Below are 12,514 nucleotides of genomic sequence, written 5' to 3'. Positions count from 1 at the left end.
TGCAGAGAAATTTGGCAGTGTCCTCAGCGTCTTTCCCAAGGTTTACAACATTGGCAAAATACTTGGTTGGGAACTCAGGATACATGTAAGTAGGATAAGACGTCCGGCCTTCCAGTGGCTTTGTAGATCAGCACAGAAGACTGATCGTGGCTTTCACAGTTTCACTCATATAAACGTCACGTGACCAGTAGACGGAATACCTTCTCTGAACTGCAAGATGGATTCGAACAATGGTGGGCAAGCTGGGGCTCAGTAGCAACGTCCTGGGGCTCAGCGGGAGGCGGCAGCGAAGCGGAGGCTTCTGGCAGTCTGACTGGGGTGTGTCCAGGGTGATCAAGGGTGAAGCCAGCAGCTAAACACAGACAAAGGAAAACAAATGAGACAGCAAAGGAGAGCGGATTGTTGAGAGACTGAGAGAGAGACGAGAAGGAGAAAAGGAAGGAGAAAAGGAAGGAGAAAATGCAGATATATATATCTGTGCGCACACATAGATATATACGTTCGTTATACCGAGTGGCCTGAGCCGCTCAGCGGGAGCAGATGTTGGAGTAGAACTCCGTGACCCTAAGGAGCTCTGCGAAGTCCTTCGAGTTGAGGGACAGGAGGCATTCCAGGGCCTCCTGTCGGCTGGCCAGAGGACGGGGGCGGGGGCGGAGTGGCCACTGTCGGAGTCGGACCCTGCGCTGCACGATCATGCAGGGGGCAGGGTGTTCAGGGCTTTTGACATGGCCGCAAGAGCAGGCGAGCTTGGCATCTTTGTAACCGAATCTGAGGTGATACCAGTCAAAGTCTCCGTGGGAAGTCCTCAGGGCGAGCCATCGGTGGAGAACAGGGCGTGTCAGTTCCAGATCCGGGAGGGGCTTGACATGGTAAGAGCGGTTGCACTCCCGCCGGCGGATCGCCGGGACATGATTATCGACATCCAGGCGGCGACAGCGGTTTTTACAGAAGATCTCATGGAGCCGATCCAAGTTCTTCGGGTCCAGATCCCGCAGCAATGGTGGATCGAATTGTATTTGATTGATGCTGACCTTTGCTGTGCCTAGGTATTTCAGGCGGCGCTCCGCGGCTAGCCCGACCTCGTCTGTGAATAGAGCGCGCTGTATTGGAAGATGGAGTTGGAAGGAATGTCATGGCAGCAGATGGGCAATTGGGGCACTGATAAGATATGTGCAGGTTGACTGCGGTAGCACTGTATAGATCTCCTGACCTGCATAAAAGGCTCCCCGCAGCAACCCTCCACTATTAGAAGTGCTCTCTCACTCACTCGCATAGATTGCATCATATTCTGATGTGTTCACACATCTCCCCTTCCAAGCCCGTTACACCTGAATCATGCAGCCTGTGGATAATAAGCGGGCCACCCACATTCTGGCTGATGTCGAAGCACAACTTAGCTCAATTCTAAGCTCAGGGATGCACCCTATCCAAAGGGCACCTGGTCAAAAAAACTGCGGCACTTTACTAGGTTCGGTAACCCCAGCAGGCTGACAAATTAGAGCCTTTTATCTGCTAGCAACAAGTTTGACTGCTTTTGAGCTAATAATGAGTCTCTTCATCATGTGCCTTTCACCAACTTCGACGAGGATGTTACGCGTTGAAACAGGGTCACCTTGCGCGGGTGAATTAGAGCTGGTACAACAAATTCCCGAACTACCTCAACTCCTTAAAGTCTTTGGTAACTTTGCATTATTTTCAGATGCGGCTGACTATCCGGAGTAACAGACACCTACTGCAGTGATTATTAGGGCTGGGGACATTTATTATTAGAATTTCAGTAGTAAATGTCATGAAAGTCGACTTTCCACCTGTTTTTTTCGTGTCGGCAGTCAAAAGTCACATGATAAAAGTGGACACTCCCTGCAGCAACCCCTTAAGAGACTAGCAATTATTTACCCCTAGTATGGTATTGAAATATTAAATACATACTATTCCTTGGCTTCTAAAAAGGGTGCGAGAAGGTGAGGTACACCGTCCGTTACGATCAAGTGTGAAGACAGCGGAGACTAAAGATAAATTCGCATACAATTAAAACAAAGCTCCCTTCCGATTCAGGTGAGTTCTCTAAGTGGGTATGCGGTGTACTTCCGCGATTGTTGCGTTCCTGGCCCTGAGTGGAGCCCAACCAGTCCCGGTGGGCATGCAATCGCTCCTACCACGTCAAACCCCTCCCAGAGGTTGATCTGTCGCGCCCTGTTCTCCACTGATGGCTCGCCCTGTGCCCCTGAGGTCCTCCCACGGACCCACAGGGACTTCGACTAGTACCACCGCAGATTCGCCTGCAAAGATGCCGAGCTCACCTGCTCATGCGGCCGCGTCAAGAGCCCCGAACATCTTGCCCTCTGCGCAACCGTGCAGCGCAAACTCCGACGCTGCTAGTGGCCACTCCGACCTCGCTCCTGGCCCCCGACCAACAGACATATTCAACCAAAAAAAAAAGAAAAAAAAAAAAAAAAGACGGTGTGGTTAAGGACTCCATACAATATAGCTGCGACGGGATGGAGAGGAAAGGGTGTGGAGTTCCAACAGCCAAAACCCCAGGAGAGCAGTAGATTTCTTCTTTAACCAAAATATGTTAGAATAAGGCCGACTAATTCAAGTGCGTAGAATCCATTCCTCATTCACCCTAACCCTAACCTACAGTATCCAAAAGAAGGACAATATTCTGTCCACTCATCCGCCTGTCAAGCGAACAAAAAAAGTATATGAAGATTAATGTTATTCCAAGCTTTCTGGTTACTCCGCCATATAAGATTGAAAGCTCATGGATTCTTTGTCATACCAATAAACTATGGTGGTAGTTTCTCAGAGCCATCTGCATTGCAATAAAAGAGGGAATTATCCATGTTTTATCTCTCTTTTGGCCTAGAGGTTAACGTGTTAAAAGACTTCATGAAGGAGTCTCCTTCTAAAAGAACCAGTTTCATTGCATTTAGACTTATGGCTATAAGCGCTCAAGTCTTACCTAATCTTAAGCATCTCTTAACCTGATTAAGCTGGAAGCCTGGAACAGCCCCATCCATACTGCCAATACTGTACCATCGTATTGACCTCCTTGCCTGAAAGTTATGATTCATGAAGCCAGCCATTACTAAAAGTCAGCATCTCTTGCCCTGGGTAGATCTTCTCCTAAAAAGACCGAGCCTTTTGGTAAATGATCTCTGCAGAGATAGGTATTTGTCATAATCCACTTAAATAAGGCTTTCTCTACTTCTGGCCAGCATCGCGGGAAGGGAGGGAATCGGCATCAAGATAATCTATTTGCGAAAATATAATATATGATGAGACCAGATAAACGAGTATGATTAATAGGTATCCTCGAACCATTGGCGAAGCTCTCTCTGTGTTGCGTTTGGATAGAGGCGCTTTTGAGCACGTAGAGCAGTCTTCTGAGAGGTTGAGATAGGCTTCCTCTGAGGCATATTAGCTAATAGAACCCCTTAATATGTATAACGAGATTTTCTATGGGAGGCAAGGCAAAGTTAACGAGACTCGCCGTAGCGAGGGATCTTGTTATTTACATAGAGAACTAATTAAAGCAAGGGATTCTGCTCGTTATATCAAGATTTTACTGGATTATGTGTGTCAGAGAATCTGGGTAAAACGAGCATCTTTCTGGTGTGTTTTAGGCTATCATATGCACGCACACGGGGATAGCAAGATTTTAGATGAACTTGGGACATTTAATCATGTACAGACTGTCGATGTGATAAATTATATATTCTTTCATTTCTTAAGCAGCTCAATTCACAACAACAGTTTAACATTGTAGATCGTTCACTCCAGTCATGCTGGGGTCTAAATGTTCTAGTAGCTGGATTCAAAACTAATAGTCGGTGAGTCAAGGGCTATCATTGAGGGCGTGCTAGGTGCTGATAACTTTTAGAAGCGGAAGTGGCCATATGAGGAATTTTTCTCACATTGAATGGTAAAATTGGACCAGGGAATGCAAGCAATATCAGGTACTTCGGATACTGCCAATGTGACGTCATGAGAAAGAGCATTCTGACGAGCCCTCAGCTCCCACAAGGCACCTTGAATAGCCTGTATCTCAGACTTCAGAGACAATATCTCCTGTGAAAGGCGATCTTTGTACGCAGGCTTGTTTGCTTCTTTTTGGACATTTTCGAACACAGAAATTTAAGATGTCATCCTTGGGGGAACTCCCTCTTATAAACCTGCGAGACTTTGGAGTCCATATTGACAAACCTATTGATGTAATAATAGGACGTACATTGATTTGTGATAGAGCAGTCGTCTAGGAGCTTATCAAGGCTATACCTAATAGCCTTGAAGCCAAGCTTCAAGCGGTCAAATGTTGCCTTACTACAGTTACAACTACACAAGTTTCTTGGAACTGCGGCAAACCACACCAGTATAATATAACTTCAATATCATCTCATTAGACGTTTGCTCTATTTACGAAACTTACTGTATAGACTATCCTCTACGATTTTACGTTACTACTACTTGATTTATCAAGCCATCACGACAACCATGTACAATTACTATCACCTATTTGGTAATGGCTAAGATGACCACTCCATTAGTAGTACTTACCTGATCATCATACGGCTTTTGTGGTTCTTGATCCATTTTCAAGGCTACTACTGAATGTTCGCCTACCTCTTGAGGGAAGGGTGCTGCTGAAGAGGTATAAGGTATCACTGGGCACTTCTGTCCCTTCCTTACTCAGGGTGTTTGCTTGTACTCGAGGCTTGAGTAGATTTCGTCCCTGCTGCTACAGCAATAGGATCAAGTATTATGACTTTGATCTTGCAGGCTTTCGGCACGCGAACCTATTCAACGACCTAGTCAGACATACGTTTGTCACGCTGTTTCTAATCAAATTTGGTCCTTCTCGCTTCAACCTCCAGGTTCGCCAAGAAAATTTGCAGTCGACTGTTGGCCTGTCGCAGCGGACTCGTATCTCGTCATCAATTGCTGGCAGTTTGCTGATCTACGCCCTCATGCGTGAGAGGAGTCACGCAAGTGCTGGTAACAGCTCGACAGGGAGCGAACAGGAATCCTTGGTCTCTAGTAATAGGTTGTTTGTTAAGGTAAAGTACTGTTGGCTTGCTGGCACTGAAGGCTACATAGCAAGGTGGCCGGGCTATGCGGCGTTTCGAATATGAACTGAGGTTATTCTAACAAGAGATAGCCAGGTAAACGTAGGCGTGTGGTACGCCAGAGACATGTGACAGGATATTAGGACCCTGTGGCTTAGTTCCCTCGCTTAGTATTATCAGTTGAGTTCTCGTCCTCTCCCGGGCACTCCGATAGACGAAATCTAATACAACAAGGAGGTCAGCTGACAAAACACCTAAGCTTAATATACCATATACCTTCCCTGTCGCAGAAGGAGCATTGATTCCTCCAACTTTACATAGTATTTAAAAACTGTGAGATTGACAGATTAGGCAATATTAATTGGCGGTCTCTCTCTCTCGCTGGAGTGATTTGATCCCTGTTTAGCGTTTCACGTTATCGTGCTGCTGGGCTAATATTGGATCCCCAGCAAAATGGATCGTTTGCAGACAAACGGGAAGTAGATTTGGGCGGTCCGCGGTTGTGGCCGAGGATGTCCAGTCACGCACACGCCTTTTACCTAGCCTGCTCCATCCGACGTCCATGGGCCGATGGTGGCCTCCGGCCTCAGAATAGGCTCCCCATTGTTCTATTGTTCAGTCCAGTCTCCAGCGAGCTTTCTTCGAGAAGAGGACAGTGCAATTCCCCGGTAATAAATGGGTTCATGTACACTAAACCTACCAGGATAGTTATAGTTATGGTAGCCTGGATATCACTTGATTGCGAAGGGGTGAGTACAACGCTGCGAGAACCATCCTTTGCGACAAAAACCAGGAGTAAATATAGGCAGCCGTTATTTCATGGTTCATAATGTAGCATTAATGCTATATTAAAGGTTTTTAGAAGCGAAATATTCTTAGTGCAAGTAAACATTGTGAGGGGATGCTGGAAGGCATTTCATGCTCGTCAATATCAGGATTCAGCTCTGCGTGCCTATCTATTTGAGAAGACTTGTCAGTATATTGTACAGTACTGTATGCCCACTACTACTCTAATGCAAAGTCTCTCTCCAGCACTTGGTACAGTATGAGTGAATTAGTTAAGTGGTGAATGATCATTTACAGTTACCCTTCTGGGTATAGTAGTATGACAAACCTTTTCAATGTTGCTTTGCGAGTCTTGTTTTCAGAAAACATTCGCAAGATGGGTATGTTCAAAATTTACACGTCACTCTCTGTCGAGAGCCCCTGTTGCCTTCAAGGTTCACTGTACAGTAGTTCAGCTCTATCTCCTCAGTGAGGTGCTGAACTCTCCCATGCCATATCTATCTTTTTTACTCCTCTTCTACATATTGCCGTCTACAGTCTCTGCTGAATCCAACAGCTTATCATCTACTTGACGTTACTCAATTTCTTTCGAAGTATTCATGTTTGGCTTGTCTCAAGTTCCAGCCATTGCAAGGATAAACATAGAATCGCTTAAACCTAATTTGCACGCTCGGTATTCTAAAGCACATTCTCTATGCTTACCAGGTGTCTTAAAGGCGCTATAGAAACCGGCATAACAAACCTATCACTAGAACTAGGAACTTAAGAAACAATCTTCGCGAATTGTGTACCAGTAATCATGGCGACAAGTCAATATGCTTAATAGCCAGATGGTAGCTCTTTTCAGTACCCTTGGTCTGGCAGTGGGCCCCATCTTTCGCTCCACCAGGGATATCACGTTTTAGACTATCACGTGCAAACTTGATGATAGTTTGAACAGCATCTACACTGTAAGGAACATGGTGGGTACCTTCAAAGACATTGATCTTAGACCGTGAAAAACACTCCGCAAGCTGCTGTGTGAGCTGCATTGGGATCATACAGTCAAGGTTCCCCGCAAAATGCAGCGCCGGAGTCTGAATTGTCGGGTGATAAAGAGAGCGGTAACAAGGGCTCCCCAGCTTAAACCCACTGAAACAAATGATGAACCTAAAAGGCAAGTATTCTTCCTATCAATAAATTCCAGCGGATTAGTCACCAAACGCAAATAACTTATTTCAGAAAATGGGCTCTACCAGGTGACCATTATGCTGGCGCTTCTCCAGTTGCGAGGCAATTATTGCTGCAATAGCAGCGCCTGTAGAAAACCCGATGACTGCAGTATAAGGGCCCTCGCTTCTGACGACATCAAGGACAAGCCGTTGTGTCTCATCTAAGCCAGTGATAGTGCCTTGTTCAAAGTCTCCAAAACCCCACACTCGCGCATCGCTATCCACATCAAGATTGGCCGTATGTGGACCATTTAAAAAGACGAATTCCACTGCTTCAGCGGAGTCGTTAGCTAGTCGCAAGGACTTTGCCAAATCCGCAAGGAAGAATCGGGTTTTATGATAGAGAATGTGACCTGATTGGCCATGTCCTAGCGTCGTCAGTTAGCCTAATGTATACCAGCTTGAGAAGACAACATTGACCGTGGAGCATTGGTATTTTCATCCTGCAGTGAGGGAGCGAATAAAAAGCCGCTATTTTACTTGCCAGCGACTAGTTACTGTAGTTGTTTGCCAAGGGACCATAGGGGGGACTCAGTGGATTTTATAGAATGTTCATTCGATCCTGAGTTTATGGCGTAGCATCTGCTACCACTTAACCTATGACTTGAGCGATGGGCCATATTTGTCAAATCCCCCTAACACAGTACAAATAGTCTAGGCATGGTGATGACCTAGTCAGTTTTCATTATCACGTAACTCTCACCACAACAGATCTAAGCAGCAAATTCTTTCCTGTCTGGTCTGGTTTCGAAAAGCTGCTGGGAGCTTACGAGCTACATGTCAGGATTCGGATGGTGGTGCCTACCCAATGGTTGCTTCATTGTAGTAGGTTAATAATTATACCGTCAATTCCCCTCTCATGGAAATATCTACCCCAAATTCTCAGTCGTTGTATTAACATAATCCACAAGCGAGTGGGCCGCCGTCAAGAAGCTCAAGGAATTCATACCAGATTAGTCCAAGCATGTTCCCCACATCCTGGATGTACCATCCTTGAAGACCGTTCTCGTTCCCGGTGATGTGAAATTCTGTGGAATGGATTGGGATTCTGCTGATTCGGTGCCTGTGCCTGAGATTAGGGAAGTTCAGTGCCGAAATGTCCAACCAAACCACATTCGGGGAGACCTTCACCTGGCAATAAGACTCATTAGTGTTGTCGTTATTGCTAGGTTGATAGTTAGTAGAAGGTCTCCTGGGTTCAGGAGCTGCTTGACAGAAATTCTTCTGTCCTCCTGGACCGCACCACACTATCAACAATAGCAGTGTATGAGTTCGTCCTAACCTTGGGCACATATCACACACGGGTAATTGTGCAGTTGAAGTTGGCCGACCTCGTCGGGTTACCATCTTTATCTTTGACGTTGGTAAAGTACTCATCCTTTTCCGTCAGGATAAGCATGGTCAATTGGGCACTTCTCTGGTTCCATGGCCTCTTGTATTGGGACCGACATGGAGGAGCGTAGGATGTGCCATTGAGAATATCTATATTGGCAGTCAAAGTCGTCCATATAGGGTTCTTCATGTAGGCTTTGACGAACTCAAGGTTCGACGCAATGTCTGCTAGGAGGCCCTCCTTGCCAGGCGCAAATGGCAGAGCAGGATACCCAATCTGGCGTTGAATTGGGATTCAAGCCATCACAGTTCACAGTACCTGTGGCTGGGATTGGCTGTGTGTTGGCCGTGGCTCCCTTGCAGCCAGCAGCAGGCTTAAAGGGAGAGGAGGTCTTATCAGTCTTGTCAGTATGTCCTCCAAACTCGGGATCTCAACTAAACACGGTTCCAGTTCCCAACAGTCACCCTAAGCAACTAGAACCCGGACATCGTCTGACCCATGTGTAATAGTGTAATAGCAACGTCGGATAAGTAAAGCTCACTCTCTGAGGGGCATAGACAACCTTGAGAATCAGACATTTGTATTAGCAGGCGCTCCGCATTTCTCCGTTAGACTATCAGAAACAGTAGTAACGACCTATTTGAACAGATTAGCAAGAGTATATATAACACGTCGACTGGAAGGAGGCTTCCACTCCACAATAAGGGAATAAATTCGAGCCTACTAACCTTCCTATCGTTCCAGTGAGACTTGGAGGACTCAAGGATCTGAATAACTTGGCGGAGGATCTATAGATAGGCAGTTAGTATACCTCCTTCGCCTCAAACTCATGACTTGTTCTCCGGGAAGGCTGACGATGAGCTTTTACGCTGTGGACGGGAATGTCTTACCGGAAGATGTAAGTCCCTAGGCTTGTCGACATTCCCGAAGTTCATCCACTCCTCGTTTTGAGAGCAAACTCTCCGAGGGTATTGGAGATGCTCCCACCTCAGACTCCAATGCCGTCCCGGTCGGCTGCGCCATGTCTATTTACATGAGCAGTCCGGCTGTCCTCAATACCTATGTGGCGTAGGTCCCGTATCTTCTTGACAAGGGACTTCATATCCCGTCCAACGAGATTGCGTGTGTCTGTTTCTGCCAAGGGCAGGCCGGACATGATGGCTGGCGTGTTGCCTCATGTGGCTGCAGTAGATCAGTTGAATAATGTACTAGATGTTTGTCCTTGGAGTCGGGAGTACCTGGCGGCTAGCTCATTAGCATTCGTCTAGCACCGCCGGTACCAGAGAACATACCTTCTATTGTTTAGAACCTGGCATCGAGATGTTGCTCATGCACATCCATACTTTCATGTTCTGTATCATAAGAGCCGAGTATTTCTCCTGGGCTCTTTATAAAGAGCTAAGCGAGGCATCCAAGGCCATCAGTATCCCTTTCAGCTCATCAACTTCGGAAGAAAGGTTCTTCTGCCACGCTGATATGGGTGTGGCAATGCTGTGTGCCAGGTTGCGGATGCTATTCGCCTCACGAAAATGTTAGTAAGATCATTAAGAAACACAGTGATAGCCACAGGGAGTAAAGAATACTACCGCCTCGCCCACCGGTATGTTTCTTCCTAAAGCTTTTATCTTGCTGTTGCAATCAAGGACACAGTTAATGGAAGGTGCACCGATGTTGCTATGGAGGCCTGACTGATAGTCACCCTTTGCACGAGAGGATGTCCCTTAAAAGACGGGCCTGATCATCCGAAGCCATCAGACCTGACTGGCTCCGTTCCGGAGATTGCAGGAACACAAGAATGCTGGAGATGGAATGGGGGCAGCAGGGCCTGTTGGGTATATATATTAAATCTGTATGTAGAAGAGAATATGGAAAGGGGATAGAACAGTAGGTAAAGAGGGGGAGGTTGCATCTCCCCTTTAAAGTTGGCCCAGCAGCCAACCTAGAATAGTGACCAATTGCTACTTCAATAAAGCGAAGACTGTGAATAAAGGAGGTTTATAAAGACGGTGAATAGCAAATTTGCTTGATTTTACCATGTATGCTAAGCAGCCGCACCTTAAACCCTCTATGCAGTGACAAGCCGCGGCTTATATAAAGCAAAGAATGTGAATAAAAGATGTTTTATTGTTTTATAGAGAAGTTGAATAGCATTGCTCAATTCTATAATGATTATCTAAATGACGTAGCTAGAACTCCCACAATATCAAACAATGGTTATTGTACTGAAGGTAGATGATTGAAGCCGTATTCATATCCTGATTAGGCAACTCATTGTAGTGAGCGGCGGTTTTTGGGGGTCTTCCAAACTTATGGCGTAGAACTGTACATGCTGTCTTTGTTAAGGACCCTTGCCCCCTCACTAATCATGCAATGGCAATGATCTTGATGAACTCAGTTAGCTTCTTTAAACTACAGTCGACGTCGTAAAATTACACTGCATATGGATAAAATGAAGCTGACTCCAAACTAGAGTCAAGCTTGAGCTATTTCAGCTTGTCTTCTGGTTCTGATTAGCTTTCACATTCTCTTCCTGCACGGCAATTGTGCCTGGGTGTATAGTTCTATATATTTCACATTTCGAAAGTACACCTGCAAAACGCCAATTGATACCTCTCAGTGTGGCTACCACAAAGTCTATTCTGGGTAGTATCTTGTAGTCTTCTGAATCTACTTCCCTATCTGCTGCAATATGGTAGCGATCCCAGTAATGTCACTCTACAAGCTCGATCGCCAGCCCTTCCAAGAGCTGTCAAAGTCGCGATGGTCTCATTTAAACTTGTTCATGCCTCAGGAAACCCGATCTCAGACAGTAACTGGCACTTTGACCGAGAAAGAAACAACAAGTTCTAGTTCCACTTGCATCTTCCACGGTGCATCCGACCTCCAGCAACAGAGGAAGTTCACACAAGAAAAGGCACGTGGTGAATCTTACTCTTAGCAACCTTTCCGTACTCTAACAAGCTTCTCATCAGATAATCTCGGCTCCTCTTGATTACCTTTGCAGCTTCCCAGGCAAAGACATCCGAGGCAAGCTGATTTCCGCCTTCGTCATCAAGCGGGTGGTCGGCCTACTTCATTCGGCCTCCTTACTGTACGCAGTCCTCTCCAAGTTTTCCCAGGTGAGTATAAAGCTTACATCCACAGAATTGACGATATCCAAGACTCCTCGAAACTAAGGCGAGGATTCCCCGTCGCGCATAGCATTTTCGGCGTCGCGCAGACCATCAACTCGGCCAATTTCGCCTACTTCTTCGCTCAACAGGAACTGCAAAAGCTAGGCAAACCTGAGGCCCTGGTCATCTTTACGGAAGAGATGTTGAGACTTCACCGCGGTCAGGGCATGGATCTCTACTGGCGAGATTCCTTGATCTGTCCCACGGAAGAGGAGTACCTTGAAATGGTTGCCAACAAGACCGGCGGGCTCTTCCGGCTTGCGATCAAGCTGATGCAGATGGAAAGCCAGAATACAAAGTAAGCTCCTCTTTACCCTGCCTGTATGGTATTAATATAGATACAGAGACTGCGTCCCGCTCGTGGACCTCCTCGGAATCATCTTCCAAATCCGCGACGACTACCAGAATCTCCAGAGCGACTTGTATGCTAAGAACAAAGGGTTTGGAGAGACATCACTGAAGGCAAATTCTCCTACCCCATCATCCACAGCATTTGATGAATATTCTGAAGCAAAAGCCCGAAGACGAGGATGTCAAGCGGTACGCTATTCGCATCATTGAGTCTACTGGGAGCTTCGATTATTGCCGGAGAGCTTGTTACCCAGGAGTAGAGTAAGAGAGAAGTATGTAATAATCACTACACACTCTCTTTGTTTATACTGACGCCGCCTCTGTATTAGGGGCCATTGCCTCTTAACCTTGCCATTTCCCAGGTACTCTGTTCTCAGTAGAGAAATCTAGTCGTTTCTGGAGCCTCATCAGGTTTGAGGCTCATAAGCAGCTGCTTCCTAGGCAAAGTGACATCATGGTATGACATCATGGTAGTTGTCTGTATTCACTGATTCAACGGTTTAGATAGTCGTTTGAGACCTCAGATTGGTTCAAATCAGTTACACTTCCCATGCTCCGGGCACTCAGTGAGAGGCCTGTCTAGCAGGGCCT

The 12,514-nt window shown here is 46.3% G+C and overlaps 1 protein-coding gene across 1 annotated transcript, besides 3 other annotated features; it reads left to right on the top strand.

Annotated features, from left to right (window-relative positions):
- Nucleotides 1-426: 426 nt before the first annotated feature.
- Nucleotides 427-460: a microsatellite.
- A 1,969-nt stretch (nucleotides 461-2,429) lies between these two features.
- Nucleotides 2,430-2,456: a microsatellite.
- Nucleotides 2,457-11,106: 8,650 nt separating this feature from the next.
- On the top strand, nucleotides 11,107-12,133 carry NFIA_024220 (FPP/GGPP synthase family protein; the record flags this gene model as incomplete). Its single annotated transcript, XM_001263939.1, has 4 exons — nucleotides 11,107-11,317; nucleotides 11,361-11,490; nucleotides 11,544-11,870; nucleotides 11,917-12,133. 4 exons carry the CDS (start codon nucleotides 11,107-11,109, stop codon nucleotides 12,131-12,133), a joined length of 885 nt encoding a protein of 294 aa, XP_001263940.1.
- A 238-nt stretch (nucleotides 12,134-12,371) lies between these two features.
- Nucleotides 12,372-12,396: a microsatellite.
- Between the last annotated feature and the right edge of the window lie 118 nt (nucleotides 12,397-12,514).

Source organism: Aspergillus fischeri, genomic scaffold (assembly GCF_000149645.3).
Source record: "Aspergillus fischeri NRRL 181 1099437636251 genomic scaffold, whole genome shotgun sequence".
Classification (NCBI taxonomy): Eukaryota; Fungi; Ascomycota; class Eurotiomycetes; order Eurotiales; family Aspergillaceae; genus Aspergillus; species Aspergillus fischeri.
Note: the sequence above shows the minus strand (reverse complement) of the source record. Positions and strands in the feature narration are given on the sequence as shown.